Below are 22889 nucleotides of genomic sequence, written 5' to 3'. Positions count from 1 at the left end.
AGGTCATGCAGACTACTTTTGAAGACTTTATTGACAATGTCTGGCCTTTCACTGGGCTGCTGTCCTGGGAATAGTTTCTGCAGCACACCCTCACTCTTTGGTTTTGCAGTTACAGTGATGAAGAGATCAAACTTCCCGTATCTGGTTCCTAATGCAAAGGCATGTGGATTGTGCTTATAGAGGTTTCTGGGACTGCCAGTATGCAAAGCTGGAAGAATGATCTGTTGACCAATCCTGCTCTCCTCAGTCTCTCCAAGCTGGCTTTGCAAAGCAGCCAGACCTGAATACTGATGTACTCTGTATTTGTTTTGCAGTTCTTTACTCTTGTAGTACCTCATTCTTGCTGCTTCTATTATCCTGTACTGATCACAGAAGAACTCGCTAGTAAGTCTCCCTGCCTTCAGTAGAGTGTTTAGAGGAGTTACTGGCTTGGTTTCCATAAACCTTTATGATGGGATTGTCAATGCCGCTGCATCCACATGTGGCAAGATCAAGGGATAGACAGCTGGAGCATACATAGGATGGAGCTCATGGATTCTCATAGACTCTCTCTTATTAAACTCAAAAGCAGTAGTCCTGTACAGCACAATGTTCATTGGCTCTGGCTGTTCACCTGGCACCACAAAAACAACTTCAGTGACTTCAGGGTTAAGATGAGGGTTTTTTCTTTGCTTTCAATGCAATCCAGAGGTCCTTACTTGGGTTCGCTGTGAAGATGTCTGCTCGCTCTTAAAGTACCTGACCAAAGGATTGTCAATGTGCCTACATTAACAACTAAATTACCCTTTGCCTGATGACCATGACAACATTGCAGGAAATGCAGACTAAATCCATTTTTGGTATGTGAAATTAGACTACATTCTTGTGGGGCTGGGGATCAACAGGGGCCACATGTTGGTTGCGGGACGTTAGTGTTATTTGGTATTGCTAATGTTGAACTTAGATATTTGATAATTATTAAGAACTTCATGTTTTTTTAATTTGATGTGGTATGTGGAAATCTTTTGTGTATGAATTCTGAAAGGTAGCCACTGCTCAACAAACATTAATGAAAGAAATGATTGTGGGATATAGTAATTGATCCTTCTCTAAGCCACGCCCCGAATACGCAGCTGGCCAATCACAGCGCAGTATAGGACTCGCTCTAACTGTGTAACGTGTTGTAACGTTGTGACGTGTAACCAATCAGATTGTGCTGTGGGCGGGACATTGAGCAAATAAATGAGTAAATAAATAAATAACTTACATATATATATAAAATATATATATAAATAATATACATATATACCAAACCTAGAGAAAGAGGGTTTGGGGGTGCAATCCGGTCAAAATGTAGAAGGGGGTGCATTGCCTAAAAAGTTGGGATACTGCTGTTGTATGTAAAAAAAACACAACACCATTGTTTTAATAACACTATAACCATTTCACTGGTTTCAACAAAAGAACTGTTGGATGAGTAATTAAGTAAAAAGGACCAATTATAAGTGTAAATACGGATACAATGTCCAAGAAAGAATGGGATAAAGAAAGACAGTTCAGAGACATTCAAGACATCATATTCATTATGATAAAATAAAACATACATTGGAAGCTTTAAGTCAGTGCAGATGACTCTGATGCCCCCTTCTCTCTTTTCTTTATTTATTCTCCACAGTTTCCACTGCCAGGAACAGGGAGTTCCACCTGGTAGCATTTGGGCGCAGCAGCTGGCTTTAATCTTGAGAAGCTGCAGAGCTGCAGTACCTGTTCATAGGTCACTGCAACTTACACTGTGCATTTACAGCTAAAGAGAGGCTTTTTGTTCATGCTAAGCCCACACATACACGCTGACCCACCATCCTTAAGGGTTAGGGTTACAATTTTGGATTTGTCCACGCACTTTAAAATAATTTATTAAAAGCTTCTTTCTTTTCACATTTTTGTCACAGCATGATATGTTTAATATCAAAGTAGGGAGAAAACCGGTAGTTCTATGTAAAGTCTGATATTGAGCACCCCCATGCAGCAAAAAAGGCATGATGCTTGTGTCAGAATGCCTCTGTGAAAAATTAGACAAAAATGAGACTGGTAGTCGAATAAGGCTCCATCTATTGAGGCATCAAATCTTCGACTATTCGGGGTCACCGCTATGTTGACCAGTTCTTGTCGCATTAGATGTTGCTTTCATGGAATCAGCCATAGCTACTAGGTTGAGTAGGTGAAAAGCACAGCATTAGTGCTTTGGGAGCTGGAACTCTAAACCATCATCTTCACCCAGAAGTGCTGACACATCAACACACCACTTCTTCTTCCTCTTCTTGATTTTCTTCTTCCTTTTCTGGTTGACATACATTGCCATACTCACCATCACTTCTGACTGCATTGTGTGTTTCAATCTTCACCAAAAACTTTTATGAAGTTAGAGTCATTGTCTGTTGTTGTTTGAACAATCTTCCCCCGAATTTCAAAATCAGAGTGGATATCATTAAGGGCACTTGCCAACTCATGAATAATGAAGTACAGATACGGGAAAATTGTACTTACATACAGTAACAAGTATTGTACTTTGTTACAGCACAACACAGGTCAGTGGTATTATTTCCTCCAAGCACAAAAGCACATAGAGCTCTGCAAACCTCTAGCTGTGTGTGGCTTGCTGGTCTGGTCAGAGACACCATGCATCTTTTTTTATTTTTTATTTTTTTTTAAACCTGTCCTGCCCAGCAGCCTGGTATAGAGTATAATGACCTGGATACCATATTGTGCCAGACAGATTTTACTTTAACAAGAGAGTATTAAAATACTCCTTTGTCTGTTTTATTATTTATTTAATTATGTATTGATTTGTCACCGGGCCGGACAGGGGGGCAGACACGGGGATGGGGGGGCACAAACAGACAGCACAGAGAAAGGACAACACCTGCAAGAGAAGGGGGAAAGGGGGATGGAGGGTGGGGACAACAGGGAAAAGCTGTGGGAAACACCAATTGCAGAAAGCAACGAAACCTGCAAGAGAACAGAGAGGGGGGCTTGGGGAGGAGAAAAACAACAACAAACAAACACAAACAAAAAAAACAATAAAAATAATAATAATAGTAAAAGAAAACCAGCCGAACAGCAGCAATAAACAGCTGACATATTAATGACATATTAAGACAACTAAGAGAACAATGAAAACAAGAAACAGTCACACACACTAAATAAGCAACACAACACAGCCACGAGAGCTGGAATAATAATTAATTTAAATAAGTAACTGAAAGAAAGGCATCAGGAATAATTCTACCAGGGACAACCTAAGTTTGTTTGTGTCTGTGTGTGTCTGTGTGCGTGTGGGTGAATGTGTCTGTATGTGTGTGTATGTACATGTGTGTGCGCATAAGCCTGTTAAAGAATGTAGTTGTTAGAGAGAGTGGGACGCCACGACTGTAACAGGCAGGCAAGAACCCCAGTAGCCAATAGGGGTGGAAGAAAGAAAAAGAATAAATCAAATCAAAAAAAAACAAAGACTCCCAGATGCACCGCGATGCAAACGCAGAAGACTCCGACCCAAATGCCAGTTGACAACGTAATGCCGACGGAACGCAAAAGAGGAAGAGCAGCGCCCGGACCGACCGCGGCGCAGACACAACATAGACCAGTGGCCTCCCCCATCCAGCACCCCACCGCCGCGCAGCAAACAACCACAATGCCCAAATGCCACGCAATCATCAACACCAATGCACAAGTGACGAGCCCAACGAGCACACTGCGCGAGCACGGCGACACCCATGCCCAGCAGCCCCCCGCGAATCCCGCGTGCGAGGTCGGGCAAATGAGAGAGAGCAAACGGAACAACACGACAGCGAAAGCCAGCGGAGAGAGACACCAGCAGCAAGTCCCAGCCCGGCAGCAAACGCGCCGCACAGGTCACCGTGCACCCGCCAATAAAAGTCCACCGTCCCCCCAACTGCCGGAAAAAACTAAGGCCGCCGGCGCCAGCCGACATCCCCCATGCCCAGCGCGCCCCCCGGCCGCCATGCAACACCAGCCAAACCAGCAACGAGGCAAAATCAACTTGCACCTTGCATCTTTATAAGCTTGCATATGTGGACTTGTGGTTCTGTGTATCCGCACCGTGACATTGTGAGCTAACATGAACGTTTCCAAAGCATTTTCAGAAAGCAACACATCATATAGGTCTCATATGCAAACCCTCAAGCCCAACTAAGTTTGGTCAGGTGAGCACACTTCTCACACTCACAGCTTGTCTTTCCTGGTGTGTAAACATATTTCTCGTCTGCAGTGCCTAATCATTTGATTTAATCTTCCACCTCTGCATCTCATGATCCAGATTGAACACCACTGTCAGATATCTTGATAACAGCACTGGCAGATAAAGTTTTTTTTTTATTAACTTTTTCCAATAGGTCTATTTCTGATTAATCATCAGGATGTAATGCAAACACACTAACATTGTTATACTGCTGTATCTTTATCAAAGTCAAAATTAACAAAGGCTTAATGCATACAGATACACAGTATAGTCACCCTGATTAGGTGTACAACTGTTTGAATAAATAGTTACTGAAGACTCAACAGGTTTTAAAATGCATAGATTAACTCTTATCATAACTGAGTCAGTCTAGAGAATTGGTCATTATTACAAGAGATTCAGTTGTGGTCTTGAGGTATCATCTATAAGATGTGCTATACAATTTATCCTGCTGATAACTTTTAAAGACACAGCAAGGACTACATTGATGCTGGCTTTTTAAAGGAACACAATAATTGGGCCATCTTATGCTTGTCTTGCATTGAGTCCGTCAACCATCTATCTTATTCACACAAAATAGCTCATTCACAAAAATCAAATTGCCCTATTTTTGAATACTTGAAATTGTGCAGAAACAACAATAGTATCATGAAGTTGTAGACTAAAGCAAAAAGAAAATATTAAAAAGCACTTAAAGCCGTGGGATTACTCTATTCTATATCATACATTTCCATAGCTGTCAGAGAGCCCTTTATCCAGAATCATCTTCTTTACTTATATAGTTATAGTTAAAGTCACGCTGGCTGCATGCAGGGTGTCTTGTTGTTAAAACTAAGGTAAAGGATTCTGCCGGGGAACAGGCTGCACCAAAACAACATGCGAGGCTCAGACTAGACGATAACAGTGAACCACAAAAATGATAAACTAAGCATGCAAAAATAAAAGCAAATCAAAGTCACACAGGACAAGCAAATACATAGCCAAGTAAACTATAGAGGCTTTAACAGTAGCGTGGCCAGTGATCCACGCCGACGTCCTACTCCTGCCTTTTCTCCAGCTCTCAGGCCTGTTGCCATCTGCAGGTGCTCCTCTGTCTCTCTGGTGTCTCACTCGTCTATGGTCCTTGCTCTCCTTCCCGTTCCTCTTCCCCCTCCTTTGTCTGCCGTTGCCTAAGGAGCACCTGGCGGAAGAACCCCAAATCTGTGGCTCATTCACCCTAGTGGCGGTCTATGGACACTCATACACAGTGTTGGGCAAGTTACTCAGAAATTGGATTATGTTGCTAGTAATATAATTACTTTACTTATTACCGGGTGATAAAAGTAAATTGTTACATTACTCGTTACTCTATTACTTTCACCACCACCCAAACAAAGCAGTCTTTCCTGACTTCATATCAACAGCAGCAAAGAGTATAGTTTTACAAAAGATATAATGTTTTTTAATGCCACTGGCTGAGATAAAAAAAAAAAGTAAAGCAAGAAAATCCCAACTTTTGAACTACTGTTTTTCTGCACATGCATTTATTATAGCAGTATTCAGTGCTTTTACAAAACATAACGATGCTTTCCCGACAAGCTGATGCATCACTGGCAGTAGTGGCCGGAGTTTCTTTCGATAAGTATCACACTTCTGTAGCAGATGCTTCAGTAAATTAGATGTAGAATTGGTCACTGTTGAAAGCTTGTTGCTGGTCGTTTCTGAATCTTAGACTGTGACACAATAATGGTGATACTTACAGCTGTTGAAACGCCTATCTCCCTCGTTCTCCATTCTTTCTTTAGCTTTTCAGCTAACAGCTGACTTAAACAACAAAAGGTCCGGTGCCCTGCACACTCTAGGGCTGTTAATTAAAGCTGTCACAACTAATTCAACATTTCACCTCGATTACAATTAATGACGATTATTATTAACGATTATTTTTGTATTTTGGTTCTTTTTTGTTAGTTTTTTTGCCCTCTTCACTGACAAGGTTTGTACTGTAAATATGCTCAACTATTAAAGGTGGGTATTTTTTTCGAATACCAGACGTCAAACATTGATAATCTAAATGTTGATTAATAACATAATGTTGACAGAAAGTAACAAGCAGAACTTGGAAGTGCAGTGCCGGACAGGCTATTGCATGCACATAACAAACACATTCCTCTATATTCGGTGCATCACCGCTGCTGAATGAATAAGCACCACTACTAACATTTCTCATAAATGTGCAACTAATGATTTTCTCTTGCACACTGTGGTAGCACGGTAAAACTCAACGCTTGGCTTGCTTCCTCTCGTCATTCTTCAGAGGATCTACGTGACAGGTTGGCCTACTGCCTTTCAAGGGCATATTATTTAGAAAGCAGAGAGGTGCAGATAACTAATTAGCTAGGGAAAGACACTTCATCACACAATAACCTTTTTTCTGTGGTATTTCTGTTAAGTCATGATTAGGCTTGTGCATTTACACCCTAACAAAACAAGCAGTCTGTTTACCTTGCAAAGTGCAAAATTAAATAAATGTTACTGCAAATACAATGCAACTATGTTGCACCTATTTCTATGCTCCACTGTAAACACAAGTAATGTGTAGTTTTTTTTCATAAGGGGGAAGATATTCTGCCAATAACCAAGGTCTGCTGTTCTCAGGTGATGTGTGAAACTGCTGCTGTGTAATGTCGGCTGTGTGAAGAACCTCACTGAGGCCTGTAAAGCCTGACAAATGTCACCTAATTTCACATCCTGTTCTGACTTTGCTTCCCCATCTGCTCCTCTGAACAGCTGGGTTTCTATAGCTGGACTTTGTTTGTGACCCTAATGAGTGGGGACCGCCAGCTGGCCATCGTTCACGCTGTTGCAGCCATGCAAGCGTGGACATTTCGCTATGGAATCACAGCCAGCATCACTTGCATCTGTCATCATGGCAATCCCGCAGGTGATATTTGCCTCCTTGGAGATAAATGCAGATGACAACAGATACCAGTGCCAGCCACTGTACCCAGAGGAAAGGCAACAGTTTTGGAAGATGCTGCGAAACTTCAGTGAGAACACAGTGGGCCTTTTTGTGTGCCTCCCAATCATGTTTTCTGCTATGTGAAAATCCTTGTTGTGCTGTCCAAGTCCAGGAACTCCAAGAAGGACAGAGCTGTAAAGCTGATATTCACCATAGTGTGTGTGTTTGTGGTGTGCTGGGTCCCCTACAATGTCATCGTTTTCCTCCAGACCCTGCAGCTGTTTGGATTCCTGGACACCTGTGAAGCTTCAGCAACCATCAGTTCTGCCATGGGCTCTGCTGAGATCATTGCACTGTCTCACTGCTGTGTAAATCCTGTCATCTATGCAATGTGCTGACTCCAGAACAGCAGAATTTTTCCAACTTCCATCTCACCTGTATGATCAGATTATTAAAAATGACAAACACACCTTGCTTCTCTGGTAGTGAGCGGCGCATGTGTGATGAGCCTGTCCTCCAGACACATGAGAAAGACAGTTACGTATTATGAATAGCCATAAAGTTTTACTCTGGTGGTGGTGGGTTGGGAGAAAGGATAGTAAGTTGGGTGGGAGGATAGTAAGTTAGCTGCTTTTCACCCAGGATGCCGGCATTTGGTTCCGGTGAGAAACAAGATTGATTTTTTTTAATAATAGCGTTAGCTATGCTAGCTTCATAGCGTTAGCTAGCTAAATGACTATGTTAGTTTGAAAGGCGTTGACAGCACCCCCGTAGCCCCGTACCATAACCTTCACAAGGGTGTGTGCCTAAAACTAAGTCAGTGGTTGTATGCATGTTGACCGGTGAACCCAACAGCTCAGCCTCATCAGCGATCTGCTGGCAGCTGGGGTTCAGCTTCTTTATATCGCTGCTGTCTCCACGTCATGTCATATGGCGTAGGTCAGGAAATTTCCAAAACGTATGTCAGGTCAGGAAACGGAACAAGGTGTCAATGTGTGTGGTGTGTGTGGTGTTGTACATGTGGTTGGTGCTTGTAAGTGCTGTAAAATGTTAGGGAATGCTTTATTTTGAAAATGTAAAGATTTTATTAAGCATTTATTCAATGTGTTTATATTTAACTATATGTTGTTGTTTTTTTGTAAAATAAAGAAAATAAAACTTGTTTGCTCTTTCCTTCCTCTTTTTATAATAAATGAAAAAAAGTTTACACCTTTAAACCGAATTTTATAAACTATTGATATGCGTGTTGTGTGTTAAATGTCACAAACCTACTGAATCCCCATGCATGAGATGGAGGTAATGAAACCATTTCAGGCAGTCATTCTTGGCAGCTTATAATTATTTGACAAGAAGTTCGCAGAGCAGAATCCCCATGTCATATAACAACAACCTACTTGACTAATGAGCCAGTGTTTGGTCATCCACACCTACAATTCAGCTACTGACTGAATCAAAATGATGCATAAAAATGTAAAGGTCTGTGAAATGCAATAGTTACGTCAATTTGAGCCTTAGATATTAGTCAGAACTTTTCCCTACACAGAGAAAGTAATTTGCTTCCTTTACACTGTGCTGCTTTGAAACCACTGTGAGTCTCGGCAGCACTGGTGGCAGTGGCAGTCACTTCCTCCAAGCATGAAAGCACAAACATGCACAGAGAGATGAAGCAATGTAATGCTTAGAGGTAATTAAAATGGTTATAGCCAATGATCCTTGCTAAGAGGAGGGAACAGATTTACACTCACTTCTGGCTATAAGAAGAAATCAGTGTTCACAAAAAGGGAACATTGATAGCCAATTCATTAATTGTAATTGTTGAGCTACCATAATTCAGTCAGCAAAATCACTTAATAAATGAATCATTCAGCACAGTCTGTAAACAATACCATGGCTTTTGGAGGAGCAAGTTTTTTTTTAAACTTCAAGTACCGCCTTTTTCACCTACATAATATTGCAAAACTCAGGAACATCCTGTCTCAAAATGATTCTGAATGAAAGGTCGCTGTGGTAACGACTTGTCAGTCACAAGGTAGCCACGCCCTAAAGCATACCCTGCTTTATCTTCAATTATCCTCTAAATAGGACCTTTTTTTTAAAAATAAGCATCATGTTGTTCTGAAGAAGACTTGAAACTAGCTATTGACAGCATAAACTCTTTAGGAAAGCATTTACTGAGGTAATAAATCGAGTAAGAAGTAGGTTATTTTGTCATTGACTCCAAAACAATTGGACTTCTTTTTGCAACCAGTGGCGTCATCCCTTTCTGGCCATCAGAAAGAATGCAGGTTTAAGACACTTATTGGCTTGAAGTTTGATACCAGGAGGTCCCCCCTTGGTACTGCCATAATAACAGATGTTACATGATTGCCATCTTTGAGCCTGTGTAATATGTGAATGTTTGTTGTCTTTCAGCAACTGAGTAGGTTGATCTTTTAAACATGAAATCATTAGACATGAAATAAATGTTGTAAATTCTTTAGGAAATACATTGAAACAAAGAAAATAACATCTCACTTTGAGAAAAAGAAACTGAAAAGAACCAGTCTAGCTACTCAATTCCTGTTTTTGTAACATCACAAACGTTTAAAAAGTCAGAACTAGGTTTGTTGTCACACTTTTCACACCATCTAATATTTACTGAGCACCGTACATCACAATGGTACAAATGCCATACCAAATGAAAGAATAAAGTCTTGGGCAGAAGTTTTGTATTCATTACAAATTCATATCTTATCTCATTATGGAGCTGTAGACTGTTGAATAGAGAGTGTGCACAATTTGCCCCATCGGCAGGTAAGTTGTCACACTGGATTATCAAACAGTTAGAACACTTAATTGTGAATATTGATTTCAATTTCAAATTGTAACCAGAACCAGAATCAACAATAAAGCCTAGTACGTAGCTTGTCGTCATAGTGAGGCCACACACAACTGCCACGACTTAATGTTCAATGCGACACACACACCAGCTCTTAACACACAGCTTTCTCTTTTTTAAGGTAAAACGTTTCAACATTACTCAGAATGTAAAGATAGATAAGCGGTATGAAAACCTTCCAGCTGTGTTTTCTTCTGCCGTTGTTGCTGCAGCGGTCTGTGTGACGGCGGGAGCAGAGGGCTCTGTGAGCGGGCGGTTGGCACAGGCATCCCCCACAGCCACTTGCAGAGCTCCTCAACTCTGAAAATGCAGTGAATAGTGAATATTCTCTCTGACCAATCAGCAGTCTGCCATGTTTTCACGTTACATTTTAGTATCCCTCAGCCAAACAAAACCAAACAAAGGCGAGTCGAGCCAAGTCGAGCTGGTAATGTGCAGTGGAAAAGGGGCTTAACTAAAATCAAAGCGCCTGCGCTCAGACTAGCTTGGTTTGAGGGCGTGCCTGACCCCAGCTATCCGCTTGGCAAGCTTTATGACGCGTTTTCCTTGTGACGTCACAGGGAAGGAAGGGAAACGGCTGGACTACAAACGAGCTGTTTTCAAGCAGTTCAGAGTAGAGCTTTCTGTGGGAGATGGGAACTCCCTTTGGGCTGGACTTTGGGCTTCTTCACTTTGCAAACCTATTACATGCACAAAAAATATATATAACTCAATATAGGAGAGGGGAAAATCCAAAAAGCATAATAACACCTCTTTAAGTGGGACAACCTCTTTCTTTGAACTTTAAAATCAAATGTTCTCTGGAGTGCAAATAGATCTATGGTAATTGAATGTAATGCTGCAGATAACTTGCTCAAATGTATAACTTCTTAACTTAACAGATGTGGTGTTTAAACACACAAATGCAACAATGTGCATTTTTGTACGACGTACGTATCTGACTAATCAGACGTGTTTAGAGTCACAGTTCTGGCACACATAAATTGCCTGGCCTGAGGTTCAAGCATCGCAGGCCCAATTGTTGCATTTCACACACTTAAACCACATTTTCCTTCGAATACTGCATGAAAATGGCTCCACATAGATGAGGCCAAAAGAGATTTCAGCGGCTTACGTCAAAATCCTTAGCTGTACTTCTGGTTGATTTGTTCTTCAACTTCACCTGCCTGACTGTCGTTAACTTTATGTAAGGCGGTGTAGTGTCATTCTGTCTTCAGTTGATAATTTTCTTCCTTCCTTCAAAAACACATTCCTCCTTGTAATTACAAGCTTATTTGTCTATTACCCTTGTTACCCTTGCCTAACAAAATTAATGCCTGTATCATAGTGTGTGTGTGTTTGTATCTACTAACATACTGCATGCCTATGGTACGGAATACATAAAATGTAAAGTGCAAATGTTTTACTTTGAAGCAAAAAATAAATAAAATTGTGCTAATCTCAGATTAGAGTGACCTTGACCACATGTGAACAGGAGGTTGAACATAGAGAAAGAACTCACACAAAATGGCTATTTGATTTTTGAGATAGAGCCTCTAGTGTTGGAGTTATGAGCAGTGTGACAACTTACACACGAGACAATTTACTCTGCTCTCCCCTACTCAGCTAGCGGAGTATCCGGTACAGATAATCTACTTTTTACAAGTAGGAGTATCATCAGAGCATAATTGGTCACAATCTATTTTCTAAAAAACAATATTTGTTCTGAAGCTCAATTCTGAGGCTGTTCTGTGAATAGTTTTCTAACAAATAGAGCAACTTCTGATCAACTCGTGTTAATTGCAGGCTTAAATTAAGAACATTAGTGCCACAGATCCAGAAACACCTGCAGAAAGTGAAAGTAGAGAGGAGAGCACAAGACTATGGGAGAGGGAAGAAGTCGAGTTAGTAACATGCATTATGGGATAAGAATGTATATAGATAGAGAGAGAGGAGGAGAGAGGACCTCAGCGCATAATGGGAAGTACCCTGGCAGTTTAAGCCTATAGCAGCATAACTAAGGGATGGCTCAGGACTCAGCTGAGCCCTAACTATAAGCTTTATCAAAGAGCAAAGTCTTAAGCCAACTCCCTAACTGGGAGCTGGTTCCACAGGAAAGGAGCTTAAGAGCTGACAGTTCTGGCTTCCATTTAACTTTTGGAGACTCTAGGAACCACAAGCAACCCTTCATTCTGGGTGCACAGTTCTCTGATGTGGTAGTAAGTCACTATGAGCTCTCCAAGATAAGATGGTGCCTGACCATTAAGAGCTTTGTAGGTAAGAAGAAGGATTTTCAGTTATATTCTGGATTTTACAGGAAGCCAGTGTAGAGAAGCTAAAACAGGAGGAATATGATATCTTTTCCTAGATCCTGTTTTTAAATTATGGTCCTATTTAGAGGGAAATTGATGATAAAGCAGGGCATGCTTTAGGGCGTGGCTACCTTGTGACTGACAAGTCGTTACCACAGCGACCTTTCATTCAGGATAGATGCGCATCGAATCCACTGCACTGTGTACGTTTAACCAGTACCTCAAAGATTGATTGTTGCAGCCTAAAATGCGCAATTTGGTGGAAGGTTTTATAAAAAAAAATGTCTTGTTCAGGGTTTGGGTTGAACTAAAAGAGTCAGCAGTAATTTTTTTCCAGAAAGTACATTTTCTTTTAAGGCTGTGTTTGCTAGCCAAAATTTGCATCCCAATCAGTGTCACAGATAAGTACCAAGCAAATTAGCTCCACTCTCTTGTCTGAAAATGATCACATCTTGTTCCAAAAAACAAGATGATTACAGCAAAAATGCTTAATTCGAGGCTTAAAAATGGCAGTCCACAAACCAAGAGGTTCTGCATGGTGGCTACGTCCACTTCTTTTATACAGTCTATGGTCATCAATACACACACATATGTCCCTATACACCAACTTAATTACACATAACATAATGTGCAGTAGATTTTGCATTGCACACTCACTTCCTTTGTTCCTTGTTCCCTGTATGGGTTAATGATATCACCTGACAGTGAGTTAAAGAGGGTCATAAATTAGCCCATTGTCACTTAACCTTCCTCCCTGCGTTCTGGTGGTGTTTGCTTTATGATCAAAAATAATGTGAAGACCGGATGTTTGGGGTAGCAGTTCATCTCTGAGTGGGGCCATGTGGACAGAAAATGTTAATAAATAAAATAAAAAGACACTAAATTTTCATCTGCATTGCTCCAATACACTGTGTGCATCTTTAAACATATGCTAGGCTGCACTGATGACTGTGTCAGTAGTATCATTTCCTCCAAACATAAAAGCACATACTTGCACACAGCTCTGCAAACCTCCAGCTGTATGTGGCTTGCTGGTCTGGTCGGAGACACCATGCATCTTCATAAGCTAGCATATGTGGACTTGTGGTTCTGTGTACCCGCACCGTGACACTGTGGGTTTACATGAACGTTTCGAAAGCTTTTTCAGGAAGCAGCACATCATACAGCTTTCATATGAAAACCCACAAGCCCACCTAAAGTTTGGTTAGGGGAGTATTTTTAAAGGTTTGCACACTTCTCATAACTTGTCTTTCGGGGTGTGCAAACATATTTCTCATTTCTCGTCTGCAGTGCCTAATCATTTGATTAAATCATCCACCTCTGCATCTTGTGATCCAGAATGAACACCTCTATCAGCTATCTTGTTAACAGCACTGGCAGGTAAAGTTTTTTTTTTTACTCTATTCAACAGGTCTATTTCTGATTAATCTGCAGCCTGTAAATGCACACACTAACATTTCTATCTTTGTCCATTTTATTAAAATGGACAAAGGCATAATGCAAACAGATACACAGTATGGTCACCCTGATAAGTGGTGATTGGATAATGAAGAATTAACAGGGCTTTTGAAATGCATTGATTATCTCTTATCATAACTGAGTTGGTCTAGAGATTAGGTCATTATTAAAGGTTTAGTTGTGGTCTTGAGGTTACAACTATAGCCCCTTACAATTTATTCTGCTGATAACTTTTAAAGACACAGCAATGATTACATTGATGTTGGCTTTTTAAAGGAACTCAATTAGAGAAGTAAAAATATCCACCTTTCAGTTACGTTTCCTGTATTTGGACAGTTTTAAATATTTTGATTCATTTACCGTCATAGTCTCAGATCATTTGGTCCGTCCTATGCTTGTCTTGCTTTGGGTCCCTCAACCACCTATCTTAATCACACAAAATAGCTCATTCACAAAACTCAAATAGCGCTATTCCTGAATTCTTTCAAATAAATAAATTTCAATAAAATAAAAATAAAAATAACTCAAAGCAATGGGATTGTCCTATTTTATATAATTTATGCAGAATCACCTCTACTAAATAACATAATGCAGATAAAGTGAAGAGAATTCTTCAAGTACTAAAAAACATTTTTTGCTGTAACAATATCAGCTTAATGCATTATTTGATCACTCTTAAACATTCTCAGTTTATGAGACAGACTACTTGACAACCTGAAACAAGTAAACCACCTACGCTGCAGGTTGACAAATCAACATTGCAGGTTTCTTCCATTGTGGCTACTGTGCACAATAGTCTAACCTTTCACACACCAAATACACACCCATGTACTAGTAGAGATGCATCACAAAACCCTTCATAAGCTGCACCTTTTCACATGCTCTGATCTGCTGAAATGCTGAAATGGTTGGGTAAATGTTGGCCGAACACATCAAATATTTGTAAATCTGACCATAAAAACATGCACACAAACTATTGCTCAACATAATGAACAAGGCTCAGTGAAAATAAGTTTCACATGACTGCATTTGTTGCTAATTTAAAAAAAAAAAAAATTGGTTGCCTTGTATAAGTGGAATGGATTGACATATGGAAAATTCTTTAACAACATGAGATCGATGAAGTCAGATGCGTCTGATAAGCGTTTTCTGACTAGAAATCTAAAATACGATTTTGAGAAAATGAAATTGATGAAAGAGACGTAATCATGAACATGACAGCTAACCTTGAGATTAGTGAGTGTCATCATATGTACCCCGAGTAGTAAAGTGGAATTTGCAATTCACTTGCCAATATTAGCGTTTCTAGGTCTTACGGGTTTTTGGCAACCTTTGACTTAATATGACCTCAATGAGCACAAAACACGCCACATGCATGATTAGCTGGGGATTTGAACCCTGGGCCGTTGTATTCCCAGAGATGGTGACTAAAGCCGCTTTTACACTGGAAAAAATAAAAACCACGAACAGCCACTGTTGATTTACGCTTTATGACTGGATGCGCCAACACAAGCAGATGTTTTTGTAATGTTGGTGTTATGTGAAATATTCATGTATCATTTTAACCTATTGCCTTTTTCAATAAAATTGTGAAAACAACAAATATTTCATTAATTCTGTAATTTTGTTCTGAATGAATATTGCATGCACCTCCATTGTCCTTTGTGGGTTGTGTTTTCGCCTGCATTTAGAACTTAGTTATCCACAATATTTGATTTTTCTTATCACGGTCATCAGTAAGAGAGAGGCACTGATTATATATACACATCCTCTTTCAGGCTGATTCTATACATCTCATTTTTGCAGCTCAGCCACTTTTTATTGCACATCGTAATTGCATTCTTGGCTCTTTTCCATTGTAATGAAGGACTAAAAGAATTTGGCCTGTGTCACTTCATGTTTATAACTTGTTTCTAATCAAACTTAAAAATGTAAAATACGACTGGAAAAATACTTCTAGGGGTGCCAATCGTTTTTTATCCTTCTATAATTTTACTTTAATGAAAGGGTAAGAATTGTGTGAAAGAACAAGACAACAAACAGCAAAGACATTTTTTCACAGCCAGTTTTGCCCATTTTCCCTAAGGGTGACAATCATTCTGGAAGACACTGTATTTCCACAGCCTATTAGAGACACCTTTATCCAGAATAATCTTCTAAGTAACATTTAGCAGATACATCATAACAACTCTTCAGACGTGGTTTGTTTGGTTCGTTTAGAGAGTAAATCATGAGTTAGTTTGCTAGTAGAGGGTGAACAAAATGATCTTCTCATCACCACAAAGTCTTCATACATAATCGGGCCTGCTACTACTTAGTTGTATGGTGAGTGGCCATCAAGGGCATCAGGGCATGTAGCCTATGTCCAAAGTGAGTATGTTCGTATTTATGAGAGAGAAGTCTTTTGGGTTATTGTGCTGCTAAAGATCTTGGAATGACAAGATTTTCTTTTTTGTTTTGCTCACTAATGCTGCACCTTCATGTATCAGAATCTTTGTGGACAGGAAAGTTACAGGAAATCAGGCGGAGTAGATGGAAAGTTGTGTGTCCAGTAAATTATTGCCAAAATGTTTCAGCGATACATATTCTATTACAATACAAGTACCTCTTCTTTAAATTTTTTTGCAAATGCAAATTACATTTAGAGTATTTTATTTCTTATTTTAACATGCATATTCTTTATCGCTGTATATTTCATTTAAAGATGTATTAGGTCTATGTATCTTTTCAACAGTTGAATACGACTTCTTTGAATCTGTGGAACATATTAGTAAGTTTGAAGAATTTGAATCAATTGTCATTTTCAAAGTCAAACATTGTCCAGCAACGCTTTCTTCCTTTAACATTTTTGGTGGGCGTGGCAACGACCATATCAAAAATAAATTATTTCTCTCCCTGCCTGGCCACCTGACACAGAAGAAAAAAAAAATACCAAGTACAACTAAAAGCACAGATACCTGTTACATTTGTTATTATTTGGCTTGGGGGACTAGGACCTCACTATTTCTAAAACACCTGGCTACGGCTGTCCATGCATGAAAGCTGAAAGACCTGTGGATATTATTAAATTTAACACACTTGGTAATAAGCACACAAACTATGGTAAAGGCTGATCATGCCTGTGCAGAGTCATTAAAGTGACAAATAGAGGTGACGACATATGACATTATAAACACTGTGGAGATGTAGAGATAAGTAAGAAACAAACCTCATCATGTAATGCAAAAACACACAGTGACAAGATGTTCGCCTGCTGCCTTACCTCTCCCTTTCAAACACTAGCTACCCTCCAGGCAGTCAATGGACATAAAGTTGTTACTGTTATGTAGAGACAGAGCTCAGGTAAAACTTTATGGATGAAAGGTACTTTTGTTACAAATTAATAACTCACCACTCTGAAACTCTTGCTCCAGTCTATGATGCTACGCTGGTAAGGGGAACATATACAGCTGAACCGAAGCCATGGCTGCGTCCAAAAAGTCTTTTCGCTTAGGAAGGTTCCTAACTGAGTGAAGTGCCCTGGAAGTGTTTCAGTGGCAGCCATGATGAGAGCTGGTCAAATTCTCTAAAAGCTAAGGAAAGGTGCTTCAATGCTTCCTTTCATATCTCCTTTAGCATAGGGTACACCAGACCACCCTTTATGAAAGGAAAGGAGAGTATGCTGCCCCACAATTCCTTGCGGTGGCAACATTTTAAGCGACGCACGTTCTCAAAGGTATAATCCATTGACCACATTTAGCAAAATCCTTGCAATACAGGTGTACATTATGATTCTTGAATAAGACTCACAATTTCCTTCTTTATTTTCGCTTTGCTGTAATCTAATGCTGTTTCAACACCATTTTGTGTTTCAGATTGTTGAAACATTTATTTTCAACAATAAAAAAAAAAATCACCGACCATGAAGGATGCAGCATATTGATCAAGTTACCATTGGCTATTAAGCCTTTTCTCTCTCATGCCATAGCTTGCTAATAGGCCTATTTCTTGAACTGTCAACAATAATTGAGACCCATGCTGTGTTTATAGTCTTGTAAAATGATCAAAGTGAAGATAATGTTGCAGTGTTAAGGCTTACTTTATGTATTGCCAGCCTTCAGCAATACCATTAATTAATTTTACTTCAGTCACAGATGCTGGCATTAGCCTTAATAAAGGCAATGATCAAGCTGCAGTCAGTGTTGATCACACTATCAACGCTGACTGCCATATATTGATTTTCGATTTTCTTTTTTTTTTTTTACTGATGCATCACTCCATAGCTAAATATGAAGCCTTCAACATACAGGGTGAAAAGAGGAGCTGCAGCAATGTGCAGTAAAAAATAATAAAAGAAATATGGTATTTTTTGACAATGAAACCATGTAAACCTGCTCTGGTACAATCCCTTAATAAGATTATGAACCTGAAAATGAAAATACCACCTCTTTAAAAGACACTCTCAAAGATGCGGAAAGAAATCCGAAACCATGGAATGTGCTTTTTTTTTTCTTCGGAAAGTATGTGATGTTTTAATGTTTTCCAGGAAGCTGACCATGGCCACAACCACCCCAGCCTTCAGTGCTTTCAGTACCTTAAGGGAGAATTCATTTGTAGAAGACTTATCAGGGTAAGTTTAAACCTAAAGCTGACACACATCACTTTATTTTGTTCTCGATGTTGTAATATGTGTGTGCTGTGATACAGCATTGCTAACTTCTACAGTTTCACTTTAAAAGTATAGGAATTTGTATTAGCAAGCATTCCCGTTTCAGTCTAGTATTTTGCCAAACATCTGTTCTTATGACAGGCTTTCCTGAAGTGGGCTGTAAACTTACAACGGCATTATTCATATTGCTTTGTGTTTGTTCGACAGTGCAGCTTATCTTAGTGAAAAGGTTTCAGCTTCAGTGCATAGTAGAATAGTTTTTTATATGCATAGTATGCAAGATGGTTGTAAATCCAATAAACTGTCCTGAAATGATGGGAACTTCCTTATTAATCTTCCTTGACTTGTTGTTCCCTTGTTTCTCACCAGCTCTACTACATCATCCTTCACTGAAAACATCTCTGCAACCACAGATTATTACTATTCCTACTACACTGATGAGGATTTTGGCAGATGTGTGTATGAGCGTCACGGGGCAAATTTCCTTCCATCCCTCTACTCGATTTTCTTCATCCTCGGGCTTCTGGGTAACTCTCTGGTCATCTGGGTCATTGCTTGTGGGGTTCGTCTCCGCAGCATGACCGACGTGTGTCTCCTAAATTTGGCTGTTGCAGACCTTCTCTTGGTGTGCTCCCTTCCCTTCCTAGCCCACCAAGCCCGGGACCAGTGGCTGTTTGGGGATGCAATGTGCAAAGTTGTCCTGGGTGTTTATCATATTGCTTTTTACTGTGGGATCTTCTTCATCAGCCTAATGAGCATCGACCGTTACTTGGCTATAGTACACGCTGTTTATGCTATGAGAGCACGGACAAGGTCCTTCGGAATGACTGCAGCTGCTGTTACTTGGGTGGCTGGATTTTTTGCATCTTTCCCAGACCTCATCTTTCTCAAACAGCAGTCTACTGGAGATACTTCTCAGTTTTGTTTCCCAGCATATCCCACAGTTGCTTTGGATGATATCAGTTCTTCCAACCTTCACTTCTGGAGGATCTTCAGCCTTTTTAAAATGAATATTTTGGGTCTATTTATCCCAGTTGTCCTCATGGGTTTCTGCTACTCACAGATCATCTGGAGGCTACTGGGGAGCCGGTCATCCAAAAAACAGGCCATCCGTTTAGTTCTCATAGTGGTAGCTGTGTTCCTCTGCTGCTGGGTTCCCTACAACGTTGCATCGTTCTTCAAAGCAATGGAGCTATTACACATCTATATAGAATGCAAAAGCAGCAAAGACATCCGACTGGCTTTACAAATCACTGAAGCCATTGCCTACTCTCACAGTTGCCTCAACCCCATCCTGTATGTGTTTGTTGGGGAGAAGTTCAGGAGACAGCTGCTGAAGATGATAAACAGGTCTCCCTGCAGGAAGATGATCAAGGTCTTCATACCTCAGGACAGAATCCCCGGGTCAGTCTACTCACAGACCACCAGCCTGGACGAGAGGAGCACTGCTGTGTAAAGTGGGAGTGTGTTTGTGGTTATGTGTGTTCCTGTTACTTACTATCTTACTATCTGTGGTTGTCTGCACAATGACGCCAATTCTTATGAAGTAAAGTAGAGGTAATTCTCATTTCTTACTGGCCATTTTAAGACTTCAGTTATCATATATGTTATATATATATATATATATATATATATATATATATATATATATAATGGGGGATGCATGTGTGATATGTATCCTTTTGAGAGGTGTGAGTGTGATTTAATGGTCTCATGATTTTGTAATATATATATATTTCAAGTGTTTAAGTTTTATAGGCTACATAAGAATGTTTAATGAACTTGTACTGTACATATGGTTTTTGATAATTATTTTTAAGAATATATTTTTAGTGACTTGATAATGAAACAGATTGTATCTGCACCTGAAATTGTTTCAATCAAATCATATGCTGAAGTGCGGAACTGTGTCAATTGTAACAGCTGTCAACAACGTCAGTGTTCGAAACCTCAGCAACCTCATTTAATCATCAGCTGCCGAAAGAAACAACAGGCGTTCTGCAACAATCCAGAGGCTGGTCTAGATAGAGGCTAGATACTGATCATTTCCTTGCATTCAGTTAGGGAAGACACCATTATGAAAAGTGCAACAAATATAAGCTTTTATCTGCACATGATGACCCCCTCTGCACAACTGCATCAGTTTTGTCTGTATCAAACTGCTGTACAGCAAAAACAAAAAGGTCCCGGTGCAGTTGTCTACTTTTGTAAGTTTCATAGCTGCAGATTTGCACTTAACCGCGACCTAGAGAAAACCACAACATGGAAGGGGAAGTACTATCTAAGGTTGTCAGGTTGTCAGTTTAAACTTTGCAGTTGCTGTGCACAAGTGAGCATTTCACTGCCAACATTTTAAACTATTTCTGCAACATTTCTACTGAAATTGATCAACATTTCACAACTAAAGGTAATTTTCTGATAAGATTTTAAGGAGTATAATGACATGATACAACTAATTACTATGCTTTAATTAAGAAATACCCTTATTAAATCATCATACTCTACTATATTAATAATAATATAATAATAATCCTTATTTGTAGAGCACTTTTAAAAAACAAGTTACAAAGTGCTTTAACAAGTGTAAAGAATAATACAAAAAAAACAAGATAAGAGCATGAAAAATTAATATAAAATATAAATATTAAGTCATTAACCACAGCTCCTCTCATTTTCACAAAGTTGGATGACTCCATAAAGACAGATATTAAAAAGAACTGTCAAAATTGAAGCAGCAGAGGCTGAATAACATCTGATGTCCAGTCCCTAGTGGATCAAGGTCCATCACCACCGAATCCTACAATTCCCATAATGCAACTAGATAGCGTCTTTCATTAAACCCTCCCTGCCTGGTAAATGCATGTATTTTAAACTCCATGTTTGTAGTGCAGGCTTTCTATTATATTATTGGAGATGGTGATGGAGCAGTGGATATGACACGTGCCTTTGGTGTGAGAAATCCGGGTTCAATTCCCACTTTGACACATCCACCAATATAACACACTTAACCCCCGAGTTGCTCCAGAGTCATGTGACCTCTGATGTATATAGCTTCAGCTAAATGAATGAATATAAATTTAATGTATAAATGTGTCTTGAAGCCCAAGCTGAGATACCCTGATAACTTCCTTCAGAAGAGCAGCCGAGTGTTTATGATGCATACCTTATAACTGCAACATGCACAGTTTGATATGAGCTGGGGACCTTTGCTGCATGTCAACCCTCTCTCTCTCCCTGCCCTTCCTTAGTGTAGCTCTACTATTGCTATCAAATAAAGGCAAAATGCCAACAAAATATTCTTTTTAAAAAAAGCTCTGTCAGACTTCAACTCTTTTCACAGACTGGAGTACTGACCTTGCCTTGTAAACCTACTATAACATATACATTAGGTGGAGTGCTGCTCACACATTAACAGTTTTCAGGCTGAAAATCAACAAAGTGGCCCCTAAATGCTAGCAGTCAGTAAAGTGACCCATGTTTTCTAGGTTGAGGCAGTTTCAACATTTTCATTCGCTGAATTACATCATATAACATTTGTTTCTATTGCATTCTATTCTCAAGAGAATCATCGTTTTGAGAACAGTTTGTTGTTGTTACAGCAATGCACACTGATGTCATATACGCAGACTGGATGTGCCAACAATAGCAGATATTTTTCTAATGTTGATGTAATGCTAAACATGTAGATTTTAAGCTTTTGCCCTTTTCCAATAAAATTTTATCATGAAAATACCTCAAATTTTTGAAATGTTTGAATTATTTATTGTTGTTTTTTTTCTGTGCAGTGATATGTTCTGTATATTTTTGAGTGTACCTCCACTGTCCTTTGTAGATTGTATTTTTTGTCCCTTTTGGAACTTTGTAATCCACAGTATTTGATTTTTCTTAGCACAGCCATCAGTAAGAGAGGGGCACTGATTCTGTTGTAGCCATGTGACACCCAGTTCTGTGGACTCTAGCTTCATTCATGAAGATTTTCTTGAAATGATTAGAAATCAAACAACACACTGAGGCAGATTGAGACTCTTTTTCTCCCTCAAAACCCAAATGGGCAAAGGATGTGAACATGAAACAGCGGGCTCCAGTGGTGACTGGTGAGATGAGTTGCTGTTAAGTACTTGAAGTCTCTGAACTGTTAAAAATCTCTTTCTTAATAACAACAACAGCCTTGTGTTATACACTGATCAGCCAGGTGAAGTGAATAACCCTGATTATCTCGTTACCATGGCACTTGTCAGTGGGTGGGATATACGTATTAGACTGCAAGTATACATTATGTGTTAGAAGCAGGAGAAATCTTAAGGATTTGAGTGACTTTGACAAGTTGTGATGGCTAGACAACTGGGTCAGAGCGTCTCCAAAACAGTAGCTTTTGTGGGGTGTTCCCGGTCAGTACCTATCAAAAGTGGTCCAAGGAAGGAAAAGCAGTGAACCAGCGGCAG

The 22889-nt window shown here is 39.7% G+C and overlaps 1 protein-coding gene across 1 annotated transcript; it reads left to right on the top strand.

The window, feature by feature from the left end:
* Window positions 1–13587: 13587 nt before the first annotated feature.
* cabz01093075.1 (C-C chemokine receptor type 5) lies at window positions 13588–22186 on the top strand. The gene is made up of 3 exons (XM_038711920.1): window positions 13588–13721; window positions 18325–18408; window positions 18817–22186. Exons 1-3 carry the CDS (start codon window positions 13681–13683, stop codon window positions 19901–19903), a joined length of 1212 nt encoding a protein of 403 aa, XP_038567848.1. The 5' UTR covers window positions 13588–13680; the 3' UTR covers window positions 19904–22186.
* Window positions 22187–22889: the final 703 nt, after the last annotated feature.

This window comes from Micropterus salmoides, unplaced genomic scaffold (genome assembly GCF_014851395.1).
Source record: "Micropterus salmoides isolate LMB-PRFRI ecotype aquatic unplaced genomic scaffold, ASM1485139v1 Ms_hic_scaffold_11, whole genome shotgun sequence".
In the NCBI taxonomy this organism is placed as follows: domain Eukaryota; kingdom Metazoa; phylum Chordata; class Actinopteri; order Centrarchiformes; family Centrarchidae; genus Micropterus; species Micropterus salmoides.
Note: the sequence above shows the minus strand (reverse complement) of the source record. Positions and strands in the feature narration are given on the sequence as shown.

Excerpts from the sequence above, each read along its gene's own strand:
- cabz01093075.1 (XM_038711920.1), top strand. The coding sequence starts at position 13,681 with ATGAACACCTCTATCAGCTATCTTGTTAACAGCACTGGCAG. Across the intron at positions 13,722-18,324 it reads CTTGTTAACAGCACTGGCAG|GAAGCTGACCATGGCCACAA; the intron begins GTAAAGTTTTTT and ends AATGTTTTCCAG. Across the intron at positions 18,409-18,816 it reads TTTGTAGAAGACTTATCAGG|CTCTACTACATCATCCTTCA; the intron begins GTAAGTTTAAAC and ends GTTTCTCACCAG.